General features: G+C 38.3%; 1 protein-coding gene across 14 annotated transcripts; it reads left to right on the forward strand.

The window, feature by feature from the left end:
* Positions 1–656: 656 nt before the first annotated feature.
* On the forward strand, positions 657–25739 carry KYAT3 (kynurenine aminotransferase 3). Of its 14 annotated transcripts, none has more exons than XM_030033128.2 (14): positions 657–749; positions 5197–5317; positions 8507–8574; positions 9827–9971; positions 12990–13139; positions 14327–14413; positions 15817–15939; positions 16029–16149; positions 20135–20211; positions 21102–21191; positions 21816–22002; positions 23008–23081; positions 23515–23601; positions 25008–25739. In XM_030033128.2, exons 2-14 carry the CDS (start codon positions 5219–5221, stop codon positions 25068–25070), a joined length of 1371 nt encoding a protein of 456 aa, XP_029888988.1. In that variant the 5' UTR covers positions 657–749; positions 5197–5218; the 3' UTR covers positions 25071–25739. The 14 variants fall into 14 exon arrangements, with proteins under 14 accessions (XP_029888988.1, XP_029888993.1, XP_029888986.1 ...); XM_030033133.2 differs by having other exon boundaries at positions 658–749; positions 8516–8574; XM_030033126.2 differs by having other exon boundaries at positions 729–749; positions 5187–5317.
* The last annotated feature ends 251 nt before the right edge of the window (positions 25740–25990 follow it).

Raw genomic sequence — 25990 nt, forward strand, 5'->3', positions numbered from 1 at the left:
AACATAATTCAAATTCTGACAAAAAATCCACCGGAACTTGAAAATAGGGAGACATTCTAAAACGTTCAGACAAGTTGCTACGCCTTACTTTGCGAGCAGACCTCTCCCCTCGCAGCAGCCTCTCACCCGCACGCCGTATTGGTGAGACCTCTGCGCAGTGCCACCTCAGTCGCCTGCCTCGGTACAATGACTAACGCTGCGCTTTGGCGGATCATCTCCCCCTCAGGACTGAGGCCCGACAGCCCCGTGGCAGGGCGCGCTGCCTTCCCGCCGCATTTTCCAGGCCGTGCCCACCGATGCCATCGCCCGCGCCCTGCTCCTCACTTCCCCGGCGGCTCTGGGGCACCTGCGAGGAGGTGCCCGCGGGAAACCCGCCCTGGACAGCCCGCTCCCGCCCGCCTTCCCGCTCCGGATGCGGGACAGGAGTTCACCTATCTCGGGCCATGCAGCTTAACACTCTCTTCGGCCGCTCACGGCCCGGTCGATGCCCTGCCCCGGGCGGGCGGTGAGGGAAGGGCCGTCTCTGCCCCCCGGGCCGCCATTTCCCTCAGGCCTCTCCCGCCCCTTCCCCTGAGGCGCCACGAGGGAGCGCACGCGGCCGGCGGGGAGACGGGGGCCCCCTGCCCCCCCGGGCGGCGGCGGCGGCGGCGGCGGCGGCGGGGCAGGCGGGCCCCTCGCTCCGCCCCGGCGGCTCCGCACCTCCCTTCGTGGGCGGGAGCGCGGCGGCCGGTGGAAGCGGCGCCGGCGCGGTGAGTTGTGGCAGCGCCGGGCGGGGGTGGGCGTGGAGGATCTGCCCTCAGGGCCTCTCTGCCGAGGGCCTGCGGGGAAGCGGCCCCGGGGCGGGCTGGGCCTCGCCGGCCCCCAGCCTGAGCTGGGGTGGCCGCGTTTGTAGGCCCTCAGAGCGGCCGGGAGCCAGTGCCGGCGGCCCGGTGAACGCGGGGTGCTAACGTGTTAGGGGCGTCCCGTGACCGGCCACCTCCCCTTTGCTGGAACGCGGGGCCCCTCGGTGAGGGCGGGGGGTTTGCTAGTGCCCGGCTGTTTCTGGCCTTTCAAACCTTGTGCTGCAAACGCGGAGTGCTTCAGGTTGAAAATACGTGTGGGTAGAGAGCGTCAGTGAAAGCGTAAGCGCGATATGAAGTGGCTAAATGGCAAGGCTGCTGTATGGGGGGAAAAAAGTGAGGAAAAATCCCCCACAACCTCATCCCTCTCCTCATTCCATATCGTAGAATTTATTTCTCCACGCTCAGTTTTCTCTGTTCCATGTAGATTATGGAAGAAGAAATGACAAAATGTTCACTACTACAACAAACAGCACATAAAGCAGTTTTTAAATCCAATGCCCTTAATAAGAATACCCAACTTCCCAGAGTCCAGCAGTTTTAGCAGCAATTCTCCTGCCTTGATATGTCATTTATTACTTTTAGATGGTAGGAAAAAAAAAGTTTTGGAGAGCCCTCAGTAAGATGGTACCCTTCCTTTCTCTAAAGCTTTCATCCTCTAGGCACATGCGAAGAGACAGTCGTTCAAAGGCTTCACAAAGTTTGGCTGAAGTGTAACATTTTCCAGGCTTGCATATCCAACAAATATTAAACACAACACAGATATGACAGGGATTACATTTACATTATTGTGGTGGCGGATGGTCTTGCAGTGTTTCTAGTAATGTTTGTTGCTGAGACTGCACAGTAAAATGAGACTACTTGTTACATGGGAAAAATAGAGCAGCTTAAGGGGTCTGACCGCAAGTCTTTCAAGCTGAAAAGCATTGTTTTTATAGAGGTGGTATAACTGAAGCTCAAAAATGAAGGGACAGCAGCATTTGGCCTTTAGTTTCAAAGGGACAAAAAATCAATTAATTACAAACATGTAACAGTTCATAAAATGCTCTGGTGGTACAGCAGCATCTGAGGTCAGGGTACTGTATGACCAGGAGGCTGGGCAGCTGTGAAGGGAGCACAAGACCTTGCAACTCAGAGGTTGTGTCTGTGCTAGAGTGTTTATAAAGCACAGCATGAGCTAAATGATTGATAGTACACAGATACATTAATAGAGTTCCCATGACAAAATCTAACTCGATCTTCCAGTCTAGTTTAAGTCACCAAATCTAGTTTAAACCAGATTAGCAACCAGAATGTGTCTTCCTCCCAGCCCCACTAAAAAACATTTGTTGTGTTGAGCTTTCTGGTAGCCTTCCTTGCTTCTCACTCCTCTAAAAAAATAAGAAGCTGCAGGAGTAGTCATTTGTTACCCTTTTTTCCCCTAACGTGTTCATTTTCCTGTTTTCTCTATGAGTATGCAAGCCTGAATTCCAGGAGGACTGACTATGACTTAAAGCATGAATGCTTCAGAGCACTGAAAATTAGAATGGGATGGAAAGTATTCCTAAACAGACATGACTCTTGGCCAAAAAGCCAGTGCCTAGCTCCAAGATTGAAAAAAGAGACATTAATAAGACTAAGAAAGAAAAAATTAGTACCTTTTCATTCCCCCACAAAGACCAGTGCATTTTCTGTGTTTGAAGAACCTTACAAATTTTTAAGAGAGTCGAAACAGGGTTTGCAGTACCTCTGTAGCTGCCTAGCACTGTGTAACTTTCCTGAGCTGGAAGACACTTTCTAGCTGGATGAGAAAAACTTACCTTAGGACATTATAAAACATCTCATGGATGTCTTACACATACTTGGTCATTGCCAAAAAAACATACAGAGGTAATAGTTAAGTGTGTGCTCATCCTAAAAGTAACAGTAAATAATTCTCTTGAGCCTGTGATATGCATTAACGTGTCATATATGATTATAGTGGGAATGTGTATGTCTGGAAAAAAAAAAAGAAGAGTAGGTCTTGCCTTTTTTTGAGATCAGTGTGGGAGAGTATCTGGTTATATTGAGGTGTTTGCCTTTACTTCCTAGAGTAGTTTAAATGGAAGTATTCAGTGTTGCAGAAGAGAGAAGAAATATTTTTAGAGAGAAAAAAAGTCATAAAAGTATTTTATAGGAGGCTTTTCCATTTAATGGCTAGTAGTCTTGTCTCTGAGTGCTCATGAGTCTGAACAAATGCTGTTCAGCATTCGCTGGAAGAGTGTCAACAGAGATTGAAATGTAGTGGGACAAATGTTACATGCTAGTGCCTTGACTTTCCTTACTGAGACTGTTCAGCAAAGTATTGCTTCCATTATGTTCCTCATAGAGTTTTAAGAATTTCTACATTTCTGTGGTATTAAAGGTGGATATCATTTTTTACTTCAGGTATTTCAGGTACTTGCAGAGATTGACCATGCCATAGTGATACAGGTCTACTGCTCCTCATGTTATTTTGTGGCTTTGTATGATTGCCTTGTGTCAAATAATGGCTTGTCAAATACCACACTATCTTGTACTGCAGCATGGCACTAACGCTAGAAATATTTACAGCTGTTAATAATTTTTCTTACAAAAGTTGCACATTAATGTTGCATGTAAGGTTTGCAGGCTTTTTATTTCATTTTACTACTCCTCAATACAAAATTAAACAGGCAAATATATGTGTGTTTGCAAGTGTTCGCAGTGTGCTGCAAGGGTAATCCTGCCTCTGGTCTGACCCTGGGAGAATAGCACTATTGTTATAGTCACATTTTAAGATAGTATCAGTATGTTACATAAGTAGTTTTTGTATGCATGCACAAGGAGAGAAATAGAGGCCCTCACAATCTTTTTATTTCATACAGTTATTGTCAAAGATTATGTCAAATATTCTAAGTGTTATTAAAAGTAACTTAAAATGTACTTACAGGTCTTTTTAAACATTTATTTCTCTTGTGTCTTTTAGAGTATCTGCTGACTAGTGTCAAAGATTTAATTGCTGTTTACTTTTCTTAGTCCTCAGCCCAGCAGAGTTGAGGAAATTGTCAGCGTTTCTCCTCGTAAAGGATGCATCAGTGAATTGTATACTTGTATACTTTATATTGCTAAATGCAATGGGATTACATGGGTATTATCGAGGGTCTAACTGAGTTAGCTACAACTCAGTACTGTGTGAGAAGGACCCTAATTTCAGAACTGAGACTGAAATAAGAGAAAGGCAAAATCAACATACTTTTAAAACTTAACTCATTCAGTGAGGCATCCTTAAAAGGGGAGTATTGGTTGACCTTTTCTATTCGTTTACATTGGAAGTGTAAAGAACACTTTCTTGTTGAACTAAATCCATTCTTCTTAATAAAAAAATCATATTTTACTTTGATATTGAATTACCTTCTCTACTTCTGTCTGCAAGGCTTGCATGGTATTGTTTTAACAGGCAATGGCATTCCTTTGTTTCTAATAGAAATAGTATAGTTTTTTCTTTTTTTGTTTTGTTCAACTTTTCAGGTAGCAAAGTCTGGGGGAAGAGTAAACTATGGAAAACAAAGTTAATAATTATACTGCTGTGGCTACTGTATTTCTGATATAGGTCTATGGGTTACATGTTTTTCTCTTAACACATTCTAGTCATTTTGACAATGTCATCCAATGTATATGTTTAAAAATACATTCTGGAAGTAGTTGCCTGAAGTACCAGCTCTCACTTTTTTTTTATAGTTATTGATTAACAGGGCACATTTTCTCTAGTTAGTGAATGATCTGTTACTCTACACAGAATGCCCTTTCCAGCTGTCTGTTTTCTGCTGTGGTAGGTATTTGATGTTTGCCAAGACACTGTGGCAAAACTTAGTATAGTTACATAAAGTGCGTAGGCCTGCCTCTCCAGTGTGACTGGTGATCTTAATTATCTCAGTTTCACAGTACCTGATTTGAAACACTTGAAAATGGAGACCAGTTTTAAAGCTGTGTGACTTTTAAAAATTTGGGCTCTTTTTCTATTTTGTCTAAATTGGCAATTGTAATAGCAATTTTTACTACACACACACATCTTCATAACAATTTTACCGGATACTTTGAACATTGAATTGCATTTAGTCTTAATTGTCATTCAAGGAAAAGAAGATCAGTGCTGTCAAATAGAGGAAACCTGCCTTCTGGATGACATTCAGAAACATTTTGCAGCCCTGTCAGTTAAAAAGTTTCATCCTCTATGCTTACAAATGTGATAAGGTAATAATTTACTAGAACTTATTCCAAAGAAACAAAATTACTGGAGGGAAGAGAAGGGGATCTTATCTTTTAAAATTGCTTAGTGATGTGTAGAAACTCATTCCTGCAATCTGTAAGTTTTTTTCAGGTCATTTACTTATTAGGCAGGCATGCTTTTTGCTTCACGAAGCTTCTGTTGCCTTGGCATTAGAACATACCAGCAACGAACAGATTTGCTTTCCAGATCCATTAAAATTTCAGCCTCTGCAGTAAGTATTCTTTCAGCTTCATAGATAAAACTATTTCATGCAATATTTTAGAGACACGCTAGTTTTGCAGTGTTGCCAATATATATGCATTATTTGTGTTTTCTTTATTTCTTGTTACATTGATCCAAACATTTAATATCAAGAACAAAATAAGATATTTGAATCAGTCAAATATTTAACCACATTAGCATAACAGAATTTGGCGATTATTGCTTTGTGTATCCTTTTCAGTCTTTAAAGTTACATCTAGCACATATCAGGCCAGAAGGATTGCTTAGTTGTTAGGGCACTAGAGCTTGAGATACAGGAGACAGGTTCAATCCCAGCTTTATCACAGACTTTTGGTAAGACAATTAATTTCTTTGTATCTCAGTTTTCCTTTAATGAAATGAGAGTAGTGGTGCTTCTTGATGCTGCAATAACAAGGGGTATATAAGTATCTCAAACTTAACTTTATACAGAATCTTCTCACTTTCCCAGCTTAACTGCTTATAAGATTTTGTAACTTCATTTTAAGTCTTCCAGTTTTGTTGAGACGAAACAGAGCTTTGCAAACACGGTAGGTGGTTGGAGGTCACACTCTGCGTTGCATATAGAACACTGGAATGTAAATTGTGTTGCCAGGTCAGAACAGGAGTTCATCTAGTCAGCAACTTGGGTCAATCAAGGCACATGTCAGATCCTTCAAAACAGATGTTCAAACCATTATACTGGACAGTTGTAGCACATTTTGCCCATATGAGAAGTTTACTTTAGCGTGCAAGCTGCTTTGAAGGTCAGCTTTGCCTGAGTCAGTTTTTCATACGCTGTATTTGTATTCTGTTTAATGGAGTTGGATATTCTCACTAAATGTGCTGAAATCTAATCCTGGTTTTTTTGAATTTTTTTAAGATCTTGGCTTTAGTTGTAGCTTTTGACATTGAATTCTACAATTTAGTTATGCACCATGTAGAAGTATTTGCTTCTATCATTATTAAACATATTGCCATTCAGTGTAATCAGAATTTTCTTTATATTAGGAAGAAAGATAAATACAAGCAGCACCTGACTTTCTATCGGGTGCTTTCCCTGATAGAAAGTGTTAGGGAAGGCAGGAGGTCAGAGCTAGAACTTGATGAGGACATACTTCTCTTGCTTAACACCAATCTTAAACTCATGGAAATCCTAGCCCTGCACATAGTAATGGCTTAAAGATTATCAACTGATGACCTAACTGGGCTAAAAGAAAAAAGAGTCTTAAGAATTCTCATGACATTCTGGAAGAAAGAATGCTACTTAAGGTATCATTTTAAAATGCCAGTTAATTGGTTGGCTTTCTCAAAGTAATAAGGTGGACCTGAACCCCACCGTAAGCTGAATCTGTGGAAACCTGAAAACTAATGCAGGTCCAGCTATTCTCTTTTAAAAATAGTTTCAAGGCACAAGAAAAAATAAATAGGAAGACTTGAATCATTAAATATTTAAACTTAAAATAGTATGAGAGCTGTAAGGTGAAGGCTTATTTTAGTTGTCAATACATTTTTAGCTAGGGAAGGTTACATAATCCAGTTAAGATTTACATTATAGTTAATTATAAAAGTCCTGCAGTTGACAAGCCTTTACTTTTTAGCAAATTGAAACAATTTCAAGAAGAGCTGGTCAAAGGAACAAATTTACCCATGGCAGCGTTCAGAAGTCTCATTATTAACTGCAAAGATTCAAGGTGAGACTTCTAACTCCTTGCCATACGAGAAGTATTCTAGCATGTGAAAAAAGATGTGTGTGTGTGTCTCAGGTAACCTGTGTTACTTGTATTTCTATAGTACAGCCAAACATTAATCATATTTATCAAGACATACACTGTAAAATTGGATTAATCTTCTAAACCATGTGTGTGTTTTTAAATAGATGCAGTACAGATTACCTGGTCAGAACTCCCTCTTAACTCCCTCTTGTTCTGTGTCAAGAAGTACAACTTCACCTGTCTAGTTATCTTAATGGTTTTCTTCCTGAGAACAAATAAAAGGTGTCCTATGCTTGATTCCTCTGGTGTTTGTGTCTCACAGATGAGGTCAGAATCAGATCTGTAAAGACATATGAGCAGAGAAGTATCTGTTTAATTTTATACCTTCCCATTCTTCAAATCATTATGTATATGGTAGCTTCATTACTGTGAAGCTTCATTACTGTGAACAGACTGAGTGCAAACATGTGCCTGCATATTTCTACTATGAGTCATTCCCATTGACTCAAAGTTGAAACTTGGAGTCTAATGGTAATGCAGATATTTTCTTCTCCGAGTATGGTAGCTAGATGATGGTTTTTGAATCTTTCAGACAATAACAATAGCTAACAGTGGTAAAAGTCACTAAAATCAGTAGTTTGACTCAAAGAAACAGGAGTGGCTGGAGTACTGAGGGACTATGTAATTCCTATGTAATTTTTTTCCAGTATCAAGCTGGTTTACAAAGACAGAAATCGGCTTGCACTTTTTTTGTTTGCACATAGAAATTAATCTGTCCCCCCCCCCAACTTTCCTTTCTCTTTTTAGCTTAAAAATACCACAACTCTCAATAAGTTTTTATCTGCTTTTATAGAGAGTGCTCACTGAAATTCTGTTCTAAAGCAGTTTTCCAAGACCTTAACTGAAGGTCTGAATATACAGCAAAAACATGTTCTGATGTGGTTTTGCTGTGCTGTAAGTAAATACTTTAAAGTTTTAAAAGTCTGAATGAAAATAGGAAATGTCTTTGCTATTTTCCTCTTACCCATCAATTTAACAAATAAAATTACATCAAAAATGCCTGCTTTCCAAATTGGATTGAGCAGGAATTGGGCTAGAAATAACTCAGTATTTAAGTTGTGTATCATAGAAAAGAAGAAGAATGTATGTACCCTATTTTTTTCTTTTTAGGTAATCTTTTAAAGTTATTGAGCTAAATTATGCCCCTGCTCCATCCTTGCTGAAAGTTCAGTGGCTTTAGATAATGATGAATGTGAATTTAGGACATTTTTGTGTATTTTCTTGTTAGTCTGAATTCAAGCTATTATAGAAGCTTTAATGAAAGAACATGTCTATAATTTTGTGTAACTAGTGAATTCAGCTGGCAGTGGTATATTTCAGAAAGCATGAAGGAGGGTTTGTCATGCAGAATCCAACAATATAGTACTTTGTCTTTCTTAACAAAACCCTTCTGTCTGTATATTTTGGTCTTGCAGACAATGGCCTTCAGACACAAGAACACAAGACGAATTGAAGGCCTTGATAGCAACGTGTGGTAAGTAAAAAGAAAATATCTGCAAATTTCAGAAAATGTCTTTGGCTCATATATTTTCTTTCCAAATTGATAATTATTGGCAATAAGAAGGTACATAGCACTTGTTATCTCTGCTGAAATATATTTGGCACCTGCTTAGAAGCAGTGAACCAAATTCTATTAAAGGTGTGAATTAATTCTTATTTTTGAGCTTTAAATGTTTGGTTCGGGCTTCTCTTCATCTAGTAAACCACGTAAGACAAGTATAACTCTTGGGCATGGTAGTATATCTGGCTTTCAAATGTAAATGTTAATTTTGCTGAGTAATGTATTTTAGTTACACTTGATTTGTGTTTACCGAGTGAGTCAGATTTCTTTTTAAAGCCATTATACTTGTCTATAATTTAGCTCATTATTTTTAATACACTTTTTTTCTAGGTATTAAATTGGTCTTAAAGCAATATTGCCATCACTGGTAAATATGAGATTTTGTTAGCTGGTGAAGACACTATTTTGGGCTTACATTAGTTGTATGTATATGTGTGTATATATATACACAAGGTATTTTGCTCATCCAGCCTCAAACTCATTTTTAGCAATTTGTATTCATTTTTGACAGAACTGTAATGCTATGTGGGTTTTTTTGGTTTTGTTTTGTGTTGGGTTTTTTTGTTTTGTTTTGGTTTTTTTTAAATCTTGTTAACATTTGGGTAGGGAGGAAAGGGTAAAATGCAAAGCTTACCTGTGAAGGGAGGAAAAAAATTGTTCAAGAATCCTAACATTTGTATCTGGCAGGCTACTAGGAACAGTTAATGAACAGCCTGAAACAGTATGTTGCCTAAAATTACAAAGAAAAATTTATAGCACTCTGAGGTGACTGGATAGTTTAAATGACACCTTCACTTGACAGAATCTAGCCTTAAATCATTTAATGTGCGTGTTCTAGTTGGGTCTACTTCATTTTGCAGAGAGGGTAGTGTTGAATTTCTGCCCATATCCAGAGTTACTGTGTGTTTGTGCATGTGCACGTTCTGCTGGCAGAAAAGTTACTCTGTGGATGCAGAAAGTCAAGCTTTTATTGGGTTCCCTCTGACTTCTGTGGTTACTTACCATTGTCCCAGCCCCCAGCTCTGCGTGTGAGCACTCTACTTAAACCTGTTTCCACTGCTGTGAATTTGGCAAAGTGAATCACTTTTTTTTTTGCCTTTTAATGCTAATGAAGGAAAAGTTAGTTTTATCTGGTACGTTAACTTTAAGATTTTTTTTCCTTTAGGGTTGAATTTACAAAGGTGGCAGCAGATCCCTCAATTGTTAATCTTGGTCAAGGCCTTCCTGATATATCCCCTCCCAGCTATGTTAAAGAAGAGCTGGCAAAGGCAGCAGCAGTTGACAGACTGAACCAGTACACACGAGGCTTTGTAAGTACTGTGGAACTTGAGGGCCCGAGTTCAGTGGAGAACATTCCACAGGGAAAACAAATTGACTTTGCTTTAAATTGGTTTTATCTGTAGGTCATACTGTTATGTCCCAAGTTAAGTTGATCTAGTAGCCTTATCCGTTACTAATGAACATCCTCTGTGTAGGCTTCTTCAAGGCAGAATCCTTCAGCAGGAGCAAAATAGTAGAGCACATCTGGGATAGACTGTCTTTGAAGAGTCAATTCGCAGTTTAAAGAGTGTAAATTATACACTTAGCTCTGATTTTGGTCAGCGTAAACATGAATCAGATAGAATAATGGTAGAATGAGAAAGAAATACTTTATACCACTTGAGAGAGTGCCTCTAGGATCAAGAAAAGATTCACCTATAACGTTTAGTAGATTTTGGCAGAGATTAGGAAGTGATGCAAACAGTAAGTTTTTGCCCCTGGAAGATAGTCACTACCCATTCTGTAATTTGGCTTGTAGAGTTTATGTCTTGAGCTGGGTGTGAGTGTGTGGCATTTATCATTGTCCAAGGCAGGACATCTAAGTGGACTATTACTGTTCTAGTATGACCGCTTCCTTGTTGGTTTGTCTTTCTTTTATTTTGTGGTAAAGATAAACCACATTGCCCAATTGAGAATCATGTGTTAGGATTGCTACAAGATCCTAAGGAGTCTGTCTGATGTTTTTCTAAATGACCATGTTATGCAAGAGTGATAGAAAAACATTGTATAGACCGGTAGGCCAGCAACTGTGTTGGTAGTTGCTGCATCATTGTGTATATATTCCAACATAACTTTTTGCCTATTCTCTGAGAATCTGCATGCATTAGAACTGATGGGGAGCAGCAGTGGCTGGCAGCTCCCCAGAGCACAAGCTAGCACAGCGAGGAGGGTGGAGGCCTCATCAGCCAGGGCCCACTCCCACAGTACCTGAGCAAGGCAGGCCCAGAGATGGTGGCTGAGGTAAGCCCAGGTCACCAGGCAAGCTTGTGGTGGTGAGGTGGACCTGACGTCAAGCCAGGAAGTCAATCCACGGGTCAGGGCCGGCAATGCTAACCATGGTTAGACACAACCCAGTGATCACTGGGCAGGTCCAGGGTGACATAGCAGGTCTAAGGGCAAGCCACAAAATCAATCCACAAGTAGGGGCTAGGTTCAACAGGGTCTATGGCCAGGTACAGGCATGGCCGAAACTGAGTTGCAGACCAGCAACCCTACTGCATAGCACCTATGTGGAGCCCCTGGACCAGGTGCGCAGCTCTGGGTAGAGGCCCCAGGTGAGGCTGGTCGGGGCCATTAAGGTCTATTAGGGCACTCAGGGCCCTGGCAAGAACAGAAAGAAAAAAAAATAAATCCCCAGTGACTGTATCTCATTCCATCCATCTGGGTCATTTTGTTTAATCAGCTTTAGCTATGTGCAAATAATCTCTGCAAGTATGAGATAGAGAGAGAGAGAGATAAAAACTCTCTATATAAACTTGAAAGTATAAAGCAATTATTTTGTGTTGGAAACACGCACAAAAGATGGCTGGGATTTAGTGAACTTCTGGGCTAAGCATTAGTATGTTCATCACCCACAATAAGGTACCTGAAAAGTCTTTGCTCACCAGGCAGACAAGGTTTTGGAGGAGCCTTGGCACAGGGGGAAAGGTTGCAGAGAGAATGGGCTACAGTCTACCTTCTGACAAATACTCATGGACTGATTCTCTAAAAGGATTTGCAAATCAAGCATAAAGATAATTTTTCCAATGCATGCAATTGTTCAATATTTACTTCTGTCATTTGGTTCTTTATTTCCAAATACTTTGATAATTCCCATGATAATTATGAATGTTTGCAGATATATTATACTGTGGATAGTAATTAAAGAGGAATTTTTGCCAATATTCCCATATTCAGCCTTTGCACTTCCTCTACAAACTTCTGCACTTCTGTGGTTTTTGAGCAGAAGTATTTGTGGTAGCAAATATGGGAGGGTTGAGTATGAATGATGCACATCCATATAATAATTGAGACATTGTCTCAGCTTTCTGTGTGCTTGGACCTCTCATTGACTGCAGGGCTATGGCCTGTAGAGTGGCCTAATGTGACTTGGGTGGTGCAGCATTCCTGTGTAGCTGACACACTCATGGCAAGAAATGGCTGTCATTTGAATCAACAATGACTTGTAAGCCTTAATTTATGGTAATGTTTTTGTTTACAGAACGGTTCATGATTTTATGCCTTGAGTGTGGAGGTACAATGTTCAATATTGTAGAGAAGGATTTTTGTTATATAGTTGTGTTTTCTCAAGGAGCTGTTTTCTATTTCTACCAAGTATCCAAAAAGAAAAAAGATTTTCACAGCAGGAAACCTTTAGTCTTCCTGAGTAAACAGAATTGTGCCTTCTTATTTCCATATTATATATAATCTTTGTTGCATGTTTGTTTTCTTGTTCTTTGCACATTTTGAGAAGAGTATGTTAACCGCCATGTTCCTGTAGGGGACACAAATGGTGAATGGTTCTCTGAGATTTGGGATATGACTATATGAATCATCATTCTGATCACAAGTGCTGTTTATCAGCACTATAAACAGATTCCCCTTGCACCAAATAATTTTAGTTGAAAGATAAGGAAGGAAACAGAAGGAGCTTCAGACAGAAATATGGGCAGGTGGGAAAGAGACTCCAAAGGAGGTGAGGATGAATTGGTGTTAGAGTATTCCCTTCTCTCCTCCTGTCTCTTGTCCTAGCTCTCCTATAGGCTACCTGGAGCTAGCCTGAGATGTGATAAGAAGATAGAAATTAAAAAGCATCAGATATACAAAAAGAATTTGCTAGTAGATACAAATAAGTTGAAACCACTTTTCTTCCCTAATGTGCTACCTGTTAACAGCCATTAACACTGAGGGCTCATCTTGTATTTTTCTATTTCAAAATGTATTATTTTGATATATGTGGAAAAAACCCAAACATAGGCTTTGTACATTGTCAGGAACACACCAATCAGTTGCATGTTTGCTTTGAACAGGGACATCTGTCGCTAGTGAAAGCCTTGTCTCAAGTGTATGAGAGAGTTTGTGGAAGAAAGATTGATCCTCTCACAGATATCCTGGTGACCGTGGGAGCTTACGGATCTCTCTTTAGTACAATACAGGCATTAATTGAAGAGGGAGATGAAGTAAGTTTTTATTTGAAATATTCATGTATACTCACTGAAATGAGAATTTGCCTGTTTTTTATTTGTCCACTTTTAAAGATAAGTTAATGTTGGGGCTTCTTTCTGATCTTCCTTAATTTGATTTGTTACAGTTGTACATCTGACTTGGTTGCAGAAGCTGTGATCAGGAGACTATGCTTTGGATATCTTCCTATCATTCACCAACTTACAAACCCCTTTCTTTCACACTTACAGTACCTGTAGCAGTTTCTTTATCACTATTACTGTTAGGTGACACAATGCACACTGATTTCTTATTTGAGAAAACTTGTGGGCTGTTGTGTGCAACAGAAGACTAAGGGTGGCGCAAAGTGTTGGTGGTGTTTGAATAACCATTGTGTATCAAGTTCTGTTTTGGGCTGTTGCATGGTAGCAGCATAGGTAGCAGAAAAGTCCTTTAAAGAAAGGATTGTTAGTTTACTGTGCTAGCTATGATGATTCATCCCTTCACTACTGATGTCTGCCTTTTTGACAGTGATACTAAAAGTAATTTGGGGGGGATATTTGTATCTGTAGTGGACAAGAACTTTTTGTGTTGTCATGCATTTTGCTTTCAGTGTTTTGTTGGTTTCACTTGTATAATATATTCTTATCTGTATCTTTTCTTCCTTTTCTGTTGGGGTTTGTTTGTTTGTTTTCCTATTATCTAGCCTCTATGCAATTTTCCTTGAATTTGTCCTCTTCTTCTACTTGAAAATTTTCTTCTGATAAAATTTGAAGACTTAAGCTGTTCTTCTGAGATTTCTAGATACTTGGAAATCCTGGACAGAATTAGGGCAGCTGTGCTGTGGTTCGACAATTTGCTGTTGCTATCTCCCATCTTTGCATCTTTGCCTTGCACCTTCAAATCTGTGTGCAGGACCCAAACATTCCTAATATTATATCTTAATAGTTGTAATGGGTAACTATAGAAGAAGAGCCTGTGTGGGTTGTCAAAAATGAGTAGTGCTTATCACACTTAGACTGTTGTTGCAGTATGTGACTGTTGCATTGTTATATGATGCTCTAAAAGGAGGAATATTCTGCACTGTTAGATCAGGATGGAGTGCCAGAAACATTATCAAATTATACCACTAAAGTAAATCTGAAAATATGATAGTATCATGCACAGTAAATTCTGTTTCTGATACCAATAATTGTAATTTCAGGTAATAATAATAGAGCCGTTTTATGACTGTTATGAACCAATGGTAAAGATGGCGGGTGCAAAGCCTGTTTTTATCCCACTGAGATATGTGAGTAGCTTTTTAAAAATTATTTGTCATATAAAGTGTCTCATCCATATTCAGTACAATTTGATGAACATCTTCTACGTGATGCTTTTCTGTGTAGTTTTTCATAATATCCAATTATATAAAAATTAGATAGATTGCTATAGTGTAAGTCTGAGGCAATGATAATCCAAAGCAGATATAATATTTTATTAGTGTTGTAGAAGGTGGGACAATGTTTCTCGTTTACTTTAATTTGTGCATTCTGAAAGCTGATAAAAATTACTTTTTCAGATGTCATCAGAGAATGTTTTCAGTGCAAATAAGGGAAGGAGGATCACATTTCAGTGCAATTTCTGTATCTGCTGGTTTTAAAAAGATTTGTTTTCTGATCCTTTCAGCAACTCCTACAATGACAGAATATAATTTCTTTTCCAAAATCTGCTTACTAAATAAGGAGCGATTATGCAGTAGACGTATTTGCTATACATATGAGAATTACTGTTTCCTTTATTGGTAAAAAGGAATAAATTTGGTATGGGTGAATTTTCAAATTGGTACGGCTGGCATTACGCTGGCAGCTTGCAAGGATTATTCTGGATGCAAAGTATTGATCCTGTTACCATTGCCTTGGGTGACTGGCAGCCTTTCATGGGGAGGGCTGAGGGGCTCTTTAGGCAGGACTGTTGCATGAACACCATGAAATCAGAACAACACGGAGGGACAAAACCTCCAGGACTGCAGTGGGAGTTGGTGAGACTGTTCCTCTGGGTGCCCTTCTTCTAGGGACATTTTGAATGATGGGGTTTCTCTAAATATTTTCTGTTTCACACCCTTGTTTTTGGTCTGGCCCTCTCCCAGTAATGTGCAGGTGTCAGAAAGCTAGTGAGGCCTTGCTCTTTGTAGCAGCTGGCCCAAACTTCTGTTGTCCTTGTGTAATACCACAGCAACTCCTGAGCCTCAGTGGTGCTGATTTTTTACTGTTTGGCCGTTTTCATATCGACAAGGAGGAGGAAAAGACCTTGAATCTCTCTCCAGTGGTGATCAATCTTTCCAGCCAAGCATGCAGACACTTGTTGTAGTGTCTGGGAAGGCTATAAACTCTCCTGTCATGTGACTGGGCTTCCTGCATTACACACTGTTACAATCAGTATGTGTGTAACCAGATCTTGGAAACGAGTTCTGGGGAGGCTTTCAGACAGACAGTGGCCAAGAGAGGACAGCCACTGTCATAATAATTTACCTTGCCCTTAGCCTCCCTGCCTGTTCCTAGAAATGTCTTCTCCCAGCAGAGCAGAACAGATTGGATAGGTTGTCAAGTATGGTTATGAAAGTGTCTGAGGATGGTAAGTTGGACATCTCTGTTTAGGCTGTAATATGTTGTATTCAAGTAATGCATAAATTTATTGGGGTTTTTTTTTTTTTAGAAAAATGATGGAAACTCTCCCTCTAGTGCTGATTGGGTCTTAGATTCTGCTGAACTTGCAAATAAATTTAATTCCAAAACAAAAGCAATTATTCTGAATACCCCACACAACCCCATAGGCAAGGTAAGAGTCCTGCTTTAACATTACTGTAATTTCAGAGTATGCCTTAAATACTATGATTAATGCATTGTCCCTACTTTCTTGTATCCCAGGTGTTTACTAGAGAAGAGCTCCAAGTCATAGCTGATCTCTGTATTAAACATGATACCCTGTGCATCAGTGATGAGGTGTATGAATGGCTGGTGTATAAAGGAAAGAAACACATTAAAATAGGTACTGATTTTTTGTGGCATCTCAGAAGTGGTTGTGGAAAGATGTAAACGTGCCTCTCGGAGATAATGGTTGCTGGAAGGAGCTCAAACTTCAAGCTTTGACTATTATACAATGTTTAGACTCTAAGGAAGAGAGCCCCTCCCTTTTCTGAAAAATATTTTAAAGAATAATTTCCAGATAGGATTTCCAAAAGCCCTTAAGTGACTTTGGAGCAGATATCCATAGAAACCAGTGGGACTGATGTTCATAAATTAGTTATGATCATCTGAATATCCCATCCTTATTCAGTTACTTTGTTGGCCATGACAAGTATAACTGCTGTTCATGTATGTATATTGGACTGTGCTTTGCTGAAGAGCTAATAGAAGGAACAGGGATTAAAACTTCCTTCTCAAAGCATCGTAGAGATAATCAAATGAGGGAAATGCATAATGAGGAACACAATTATTTTTGCTCCACTACCGGTAAAAAGAAAAAAAAAAGAGTATAAAGGTTAGTGTGGAGATAGTGCATGAACACTGTCCCTCCAAAGTGCAGAGACAGTGTTAAATAATGGACATTGAATTCAATGAAGTAAGTCACTGCACGGGCAGTGTGAGAGCATGCTAAAGTCTTCAGGCAGTATTGCTACTGGGGTAAAGCACCATTACAAGAACAAACCAGAAAACCAAATATGATGTTATGTCCCTGTACTTCTGTTTTATTTCTTGATCCAAGTTTCACTGAAGTTAGCAGAACCCTCCCACTGTCTCAGAACAAGTGAATCTAGTGCAGGTTACTGAACTCCTTCTGCAATCCTATAATTCTACAGCTAAGCATTTATGTAAAAGTTTCTAGTGTGGTGGTCTTGTTTTGGATCTGCTGATGTGTTTGAGCTGGCTAAAGTCCAAAACTTCCTTCTTATATGTACAGAGGTTTTGCTTCTAATGGTGGCAACTTGCATGAACTTTCTGTTATGAGGTACTTATTGTCATAATGAAGGCACATGTTGGTCATATGCAATAGAGGCATCTAGTGGAGATTAAACAGTGAAATCAAGAGACAAATATAACTTAGACTTAGCTTTTTTCCTGGCTTTACCACTGGTTGAATGCTGAATAACTTTGCCTCTGTGCTTCAATTCCATATATGTAGAGTGGCAATAAGAGAACCTTTCCATTAGTGGGGGCTACATCATTGTAAAAACTGAATCTTATAAATAATAAAAAGGAAATTTTATCTAAATGACCTTGCAATACTTATTAGCTCAGCTACACAGTTGCTGATCATACAGCTGCAGTACATTGATTATATTGGCCATGCATAGGCTATGAGTCTGTTTTGAAAGTGGCCTAATTTCATGGCTGTTATGGTGCCTTAATAGCGATACCTCCTCGAAGACCTTCAGACATGGGAGAAGGGGAACATCACACATTGGTGTGATAGTAATCCAAGTCAGTTTATCCTAACAAGGTACTTAGAGTAACTGATCATGTGTGGCTTATCATGACCCAGTTGCAAAGTAAAGTGAGTTAAATTAAAGCTTTCTTTATGGGCTTAGCAGGTGGTTCATGCAAATAGCTGTCCTCAGAACCAAAATCTCTGTGGGTGGTGTAAGGTAATCCATTTTCCTTTGCAATGGCAGCAGGTCTGAACACTCATGTTGTCAGTTACACTTCGTCTTCGTGGACAGGTGGTGAATTCTTAAGACATAGTAACTCTGGTTTTTGTTAGTATCAGTATTGTCATTTTAATGCTTCAAACCAAAATATTTCCAGTTGAACAAAAGGCATTCTGTAGTTTAGCATAAAATGTAAAAATACCGTGCAATGATAATGCAAGTTAAAGCCTGGACAGTTAGTCAGCTAAGTTTAGGTACGTATTCTCTAACAGATCCCATGATACTATCTTTAACTTTAGTGTTAAAATGACTATAAAATCTTCAAGGTAACACTGTAACCAGTAACATTATTTCAGTAAAAGAAACAAGATCTGCTCTTTTTAACTTAAGTTTCTTAGATTTTTTTTTTTTTTAAGTCTACAAAAGATATTACAAGAAAAAATGAGTATGTTATTTCACTATTTAAAAAGTCTTGTGTTTCTATATTAACCTCTACATATTCCATCAAATGCAGTGACACTTTTTTTGGGAGAGATGCAAAATGGATATTGCAGCAATTTACACAGTCTGATGGTAGTTTCTTAATACAATTCAACAGGGATTGCTAGCCACAGATCATAAAATTAGTACAGTCTTTGTGCTGCCACTGAAGCAGTTTTCTGTAGTGTAGAGCACTTCATCATGTTTCTCATCATTATCTGACTTCCGTAAAACTGTGGACCTCATCTAAGTAATGATTAGGGTTGCGCTGGCAGATTTAGAGATTGCATCTCGTAACTGAGGATTCTGAACAAGCCTCTCAACAAGCTGAGTGCCATCCCAGGTAACAGGCTTATTATATGTGTTAGTTTGCAGTTCATTAGTTTTTAAATTGTGGTCAGACTTGGTTATGGTGTCATATAATGGTGTTGCCATATGGCACAGAGGAATTTCCTTCTCTGTTTAAAACTTGGTGCTTGTAAAAGCAATGGAGCTGCTTCTTCCCCTGTGCCCTTTTGCTGCTGCTATTGTTTGAAATGCTGTTACATTCCATCTCCAAGGTCGAATTCCTATGACTATGTGGCAAAACAGTCTCGCTAGAGGGCATTAGCTTTGAAATTCAATTCTTTTTGCAGTTTGAGAGCGCTAGTTTGGTTGCCTTTAGGAAGTGATCTATACTCTTGACGTAGCTAGCTAGAAGATGCATCTGTTCAAACTGCCTTTTTGTTTTCAAGGTCACAGAGCAGTTAAGTGAATATGGGTGGGCTAACAGGAATATGAGTTTCTTTCCTGCTGTTTTGTTTCTCGTCTTGGCAAGTGTGCTCAAAAAATACAATACATGTTTTCAGATAACTGCAAAGACTTATACCATGTCTAATGCAGATAACTGCTGCAAAAACTTCCTTATGAAATTAAGTGGTTTTATTTGGAAAATCTTTGTTTGTTGGTCTCCCTAGAGAGGGGATTTAACAATTGACAGATTCATTGGTAGTGGTTCTAGTGTACAAATGAGGTGGAGCTGGATGTTGTTGACCACTGCAATTGCAGTAGTAGTATGACCTTGTCTAACTTTGTCTCAGACTTACGTGTGTCTTGATTTATCTGTTTCTGTTGAAAATTAATTAAGTTTAAGAGTCCAAATAGAGCTCCCCTGAAGCAGTGTACAGAAAAAAAAATTACAAACTATAAGAAGAGACCTTTGTTCTGTCATCTCCTTGGAAAGGAAACAAAGGATTTTGGTCTCCTACCAGATATAAATACAGAGACAGAGATAGGCCTCCATGCATCCCTTAATCCTTGCAGACATCCTTAGCTAGCTGCTATTGTCAGTCAGTCCCAGGCCTGTTCAAATTATATAACAAAACATTATTTATTTACTTACTCCACTAGTTTTCTGATTCTTAATGGTGTTTGGTTCTGGCTTAGAAGTCTTAGTAACTCTTTTCTTTTTCTGATGTCTAGCCCAGCCAGTTACACTGAACTGGGCAATTCTATTAAAATGGCTTGTAGTGCCTGAGTTAATGTTGTATATGGTGCTATTATCAGGCACCAGAAATAATGCTGTCTTGAGATGAATGGGTAGTCACTTCTTAGATCATATCTTTCTTATGAATATACATTTTAGCTGAGGATAACTAACATGTAGTTTTCACAAACCGTGCCTCTCACTGCCTGTTCTTTCTCCTTTCATTAGTCCTTACCTTCTTTTCATGCCAAAAGGCATTGGCCCATATATCTGTTCTTATTTCTTACAATTGCTATAATTTTAGAATATTCTTATTGCTTGCTTAATATGTTGCAATGATGTATCAACATACAGCTCTGAGCTATGGGCAGTACAGTTTTTCTAACTACGTGGAATTATGTGAGTGCACCTGTACCCAAATAATTTTATTTTATATACAGCTACGTTGCCAGGTATGTGGGAAAGAACAATAACTATAGGAAGTGCTGGAAAAACATACAGTGTAACTGGCTGGAAGGTAAGAAGAATCAATATAAAAGAGTTCAGTTATATAAATAACAGAATGCATTTATTACACTAAAAAAGCCTCTGTTTTTATGACCTGTCTTTTGAAAGCTTCTGGCAAATCTGCGTGTCTCCAAAACATGAAGATAGCATTCAATTGGAGCAATTACCTATCTTGAACAGCCATGTTTTAATTCTTTTCTTGTCTCTTGATTAATAAGCTCTTGTGAGAAAACAATACTAAACAAATAAACACAGTATGATTTGTTCAAAGCCAGTCAAGATTCTTGAAGGAAAACATGTATACCATATTTTAACTCTCCAGTTTTGTGGTGATATTTTCAGATTGTGATAATGGTATGTTTTGGAATCGCTTATTTTTGTAAAATATTTAATGATAATATTTTTCTTGATATCAGAAAGTAAACAAAAATATTTAACCATTTGGCAACTAAATTCCTTCTTCTTCACCACCTGTGTTCAAACTGAACCATGACATATATGATTCAGTAGTGAACTTTTGTTTTATGCTTAAACCACCTTTGACACAGGAGCTTATGAGATGGAAAGAGTCTAAAACAATTAGGAATAGCATTCCTAATAAATGCTCAGTTTGTATTCTAACCCTTGTTATATGAAGAGTTGAAAGTTTGCTCAGTACCCTGTGAGAGATAGGGATAAGTGAAACTATAACTGTTGTCTCAAATCTAGACTTTTTTTAATGGCATCATTCAGCAACCTTTGTGTAAACCAACTCTTTTCTTAATTCTTTATCAAAACAAATTCACTACCAATTCTTAAATTAGAAAAACTTGAGACATTGGCTAACAGCTAATTTTAATTCTTTGTTAATTTTCAGTACCACTGCTATAAGTATAACATATGCATGCTTTCTTCCCTTAGCTTGGTTGGTCTATTGGCCCTGAGAACCTGATTAAGCATTTGCAAGTTGTCCACCAAAATACACTGTATACTTGCTCAACTCCATTACAGGTAGGTATAGATGGGGCAGAGGAGGTTATTTTCTGGTGTAGCAAAACTGTAGGCCTCACTGTAATAAAACAATAGTCACAACAATGAATTTTTAGTTGTCAAAATATATATTCTGGGGTGCAAGAAGAGGAGACAAATTTGATCATCTCACCACATATTTAAAAAAAAAAAAAATCACAATCTTGCAGATTCTTTCTTCTTTCACCTACAAACTGCTGCTTCTTGCATAAAACATGACAATCTTAGTAGTTTCCTAGCAAATACAAATAAAAGTTGTTGCAATAAGGTCTTGTTTTACTAAGCGTTATCTCTGTCTACTAGTTTCTAGTATTCTGTCAGTAATTTAAACTTAGCTTCAATTCAGATTGTAAACCTTTGTGTCAAGGACTGTGACTTCTGTATGTGACTAGTGCCTAGCAAATAATTGGGTGCTTTGGGTGTTGCCACAGCACAAAGTAACAAACAAATTACACACTTGGACATAGCTTGTGTAATTTGTGTATGCTGATTTGCTTAATAAGGGCCAGAATCGAAGAAAAATCCACATGATTTCAGTAGGAAGTATGTGTGTCTGTGAATTTACTGAGTGTCCATGAGTACTTTGAACATTGATTATGTTTCCAGGAGGCTTTGGCACAAGCATTTTGGATAGACTATAAACGCATGGATGACCCAGACTGCTATTTTTACTCACTGTCTCGAGAGCTGGAAAGCAAGCGTGATCGGATGGCTCAGCTACTTCAAGAAAGTGGACTAAAGCCTGTCATTCCAGATGGAGGATACTTTATGATTGTTGATGTTTCTACATTAAGTTAGTATAAAGTTGATTAAAAAGGGTGTTGAAAGCAAATATAGTTAATCTGAAAATGCAACTTTCATTTTAAACTATTTTCTCATTTCCTGTTTGTGTAACGTTGTCAGAAGTACTAACTGGCACTGAAATTTTCTCTTTGACCTTAGCCTGGGAGGTAGATTTTATAAGCTTCAGCAAAGCCTTTGTTTGTGATCCTAACTACTGTCCGTGTTTTACAAAGCTTTGGCAAGTTTTTAAGGAGGATAAAGGAGGTGGATAAAAATTTCTATTTTCAAAAGGTCTATGATGATGAAAAAGTTTGAGAGCCAAGCACCCGGTTTAATATCCTGAGTTCATACCATTTGTACTTTCCTCTTTCTGTTTTTTTTTCTTATTCTGAAGTCATACCCTGAAGGCTTTTTGAGGCATTCTGATTTCCAAACACTGTAAAACGGTACCCAAATTTACAAAGCCTTTTGGAAATTCGGGTTATGGTAACTTTGGAGGAAGAATTCCCACAGGGGAACATTTTGTAGTTCCACATTTTTTACTACCTGGTCCTAATGGCACTTGTCATTCACACAGAAATGTTTAAACACAGCTGGACCTATCAGTGCTACCATGTCTCAGAAAGTTTTAGATACCCCAGTTTCACAGATCAGAAAACTGCAGTTGCAGTGTTTATTGCTGTGCATGCAATAAATATACTCTTCAGTACCCTTCATTGCCCTGATCTCTCAATAACCCAGACTTGAGGACTTCTTGGAGTACTGCATGGCTTTCTTCCAAGCTACATGTCTGAATTTGCTTTGAATGGAGAGCAAGTGCTCAGGTCAGAATGGAAAGGTTCAATCTGTTGGCCTATTTTCATTGTTACAGTATAATTTTTAAATTACATTTTAAAATAAAAGCATACATCTTTATTATGAAGTATTAACTATAATGAAGTGCTGTTAATGAATGCCTTCCCAATGGAGTCTAGGAAATCTTATAACACGTTTGTTTTAAATTTAATTGTTTTAGATGTGGATCTCTCCGATGTAGATGAGAAACAACCTTATGATTATAAATTTGTCAAATGGATGATAACATCTAAGGTAAGGTGTCATATACTCTAGGTTTAGAAGGGCTTTTCTATTGAAAGCAAGAGCAGTGCAACCATATTTATTAAGTAATGTATTAGAAATATTCCATTCAAAATATTACTTGGTGTTTATAGTAACTACTGATAATGATGTGGCTAAAATATTGCTAAATATGATGAAAATGTACCCTGTAGGTTTGTGTTATGTGCCAGCACTTTTCTTTCAGTATACTGAAATGCTAGTTGTACAAAAGTACCTTTGAAAAGTACCTAAGTAATTTGAATTTAGTTAAGTCTAGCTAGCGCATACAAAACTGAACCTTGTCTTTCCCTCATATGTTGGGAGGGAGGGTTCTAGAAATGGAATAGTAAAATCATCATGCTTAAAACATATATTTTTTTACGTATATCAAATAAGCAAATAATATTTCTGTTTTATGTTTCAGAAGCTGTCAGCAATTCCTCTTTCAGCGTTCTGTGGTCCTGAGACAAAAAGGCAGTTTGAAAAATATATACGTTTTTGCTTCATTAAGGTAAATTTGTGTCCTGGGAAGACTTAAGACTCCTAAAAATCAATGTAGTACAGAAATCTGCAAAAGACTGATTGTTACATTTTGCTCAGAATCTCCTGAGTTGGATGGTTTTAGGAACAGAAAGTTAGCCTGGTGTAAAATTCAGCACAAAGTAGCTTCAACTGTCTTTTTGCTGAGGGACTTTAAGCCATAAATGTGGGTGGCATGGCTAAGGGCAACTGGCAGGAAACAACTGGGTGGGTAGGCCTTTTTTAGCTTACTCAATTGATTTTTAAAAACATACTTGACCAGTGGGGGCAGTGAAAATGAATGACACAGGTACCACTATCAATTAATGTGAATTCTGTAATCCAGAACAGAGAATAATTGTATAGCAGAGTGTATACCCCACGCCTATTCAGTTTCCAACAACAAAACCAGTGACCAGGTCACCTTCAAGTTTAGCTCACTTGCCTGAAAATACATAGGGTTTCACATGAGCTCCAATTACAGAAGAAAACAAAGGAAGTTACCTTACACGTTTTTGTGAATTGGCTGACTTTTGCCATTTTGTGAGCACCTCCTTTTCACATATTCTTCCTCCTGTTGAATCTGTTCTTGAAAAAACTGAAAGACTTTGGGGACAGATACATACACTTTTGATAAGCTCGCAGCCCTAAGATGTTTCCCAGTTGTTCTGTAACAGAGTCAGCATAATGGAACATGTGAAACTCCTTAACTGTTGTAGTATAAAGATCGGAGCCTTAGCTTGAACAGTAATGAAGGGGAGTTTCTGCTTGTGTTACTTAGTTCTTTTGATGAGGTATAAAGACTATGATATAAACTAAGCCAGTTAACAACGAGGATGAAACTTGCTGGTTGTAAATGTGGCTTGCCCAGGATAAACAGCACTAATCATGTCAAGTTAAAGACTATTTGTATGACTCACCAGGTTGTAGCCAAGCCATACAGCTGGCCAGTGGATAGATTACCCATATTTAGAGGGATTATGTTTAAGTAGTTCACAGCATAACTTGGTTGCATGGAGAATTAAAAATCCCAACTGTACACATAAAGATTAGGGAACTATGCTAGCATGTCTCCGAGTATAAAGCTGCCAAGTACATCACTTCATAAATGCCAGGCATTTATATAGGAAGTATTGCTTTCATTAGATTTTATAGTATGAATGCTGAGAAAATGTTATATTTTAAATATATCTAATAAATATTTGCAAGGAATCAGCATTGAATTCTTTGTGTAGTCTGGATCTGTAGCTATAACTGTTAACGAAAAGCTGACTGACAGGTATTTACAGGATGCAAGTGAAACTGCCAAATATTGATTTGGGATGATACAATCATGACTGCTACTCTCTTTTCAAGAACTCCATACTTGCAGTAATAGTGATATTCCTTGTTTTGCAGAAAGACAGCACGCTAGATGCAGCTGAAGTGATCTTGAAGAACTGGAATAAACAGACAGCCTGATTTTTCTTATTAACTCTTCCATCGAGTATAATTATCTAATAGTAGGGTTTTTTTAATTGCAAATTTAAGAACAAATTACTTAATACAGTACAGAGTTAATATGGCATTGTAAATAACTTTGTGCTGCCACCTGCTGAGGAGTCAAAACGATGATTTGCTAAAATATGTATAATGCAACTCAGAAGTTATTTTCAGTCTTTTCAAAATCATTTACATTTTTCCTAAAAAAAATAATCTATGGGATTCACTTATTTTACTGAAAGACAAAAATTTGTAGGACTCTGTGTAAAATAAATACATGATATAGGAATTTTAAAACTTACAAGAAAGAAGTGGGAGATGTTTTTGGTATGAGGTAGAATAGGAACTAGGGGTGAGACTTAAACATTGTGGTTTGTGAAACCCAATAGCCTGCAGTGGAGGAAAATGAAGATATGCCTCATATTAGATAATTGTAGTGACTTTCTACATACATACCTACCTACCCTGTCCTTGCACAAATTGCATCAGTTTACATAAAGTGATTGAGTTAAATCAATACAGTGTTTTTACTATAGGCAAGACTGAAAAGTGCTAAGTTGCATAATTACTATTTTATTTTCCCACAATAGTCATGTGTGCTGTTCTGAAAGTATTCAGTCCTCAATAAAATTATAAAAGTGGCATCTAGAATAGGAATTCTATTTACTCATTTCTACCTATTTATTTATTACATGGATGAATCTGCAAAGCAAAATAGAAGACTTTGCTTTAGAGGCTCCATCACAATCGGATGTACAGTGACATAATTAATCCTGTCACCTTTTTTCTTTCCATGTTCACAACACCGGTGACTTCACACCAAACTTACTTCAAACTCTTTAGATCTAGGGGGACCGTGGAGATGGGCCTAATATTGTGCTATGGAGCTCAACTAACTT

Source organism: Aquila chrysaetos, chromosome 12, assembly GCF_900496995.4.
Source record: "Aquila chrysaetos chrysaetos chromosome 12, bAquChr1.4, whole genome shotgun sequence".
NCBI lineage: Eukaryota > Metazoa > Chordata > Aves > Accipitriformes > Accipitridae > Aquila > Aquila chrysaetos.

What these genes read in the sequence shown, in the direction of transcription:
- KYAT3 (XM_030033128.2), top strand. Translation starts at nt 5,219, where the DNA reads ATGCTTTTTGCTTCACGAAGCTTCTGTTGCCTTGGCATTAGAACATAC. An exon ending in AAAGAAACACATTAAAATAG is followed by an intron (nt 16,150 to 20,134) that starts GTACTGATTTTT and finishes TTTTATATACAG; the next exon opens with CTACGTTGCCAGGTATGTGG. An exon ending in ACAGTGTAACTGGCTGGAAG is followed by an intron (nt 20,212 to 21,101) that starts GTAAGAAGAATC and finishes TTCTTCCCTTAG; the next exon opens with CTTGGTTGGTCTATTGGCCC.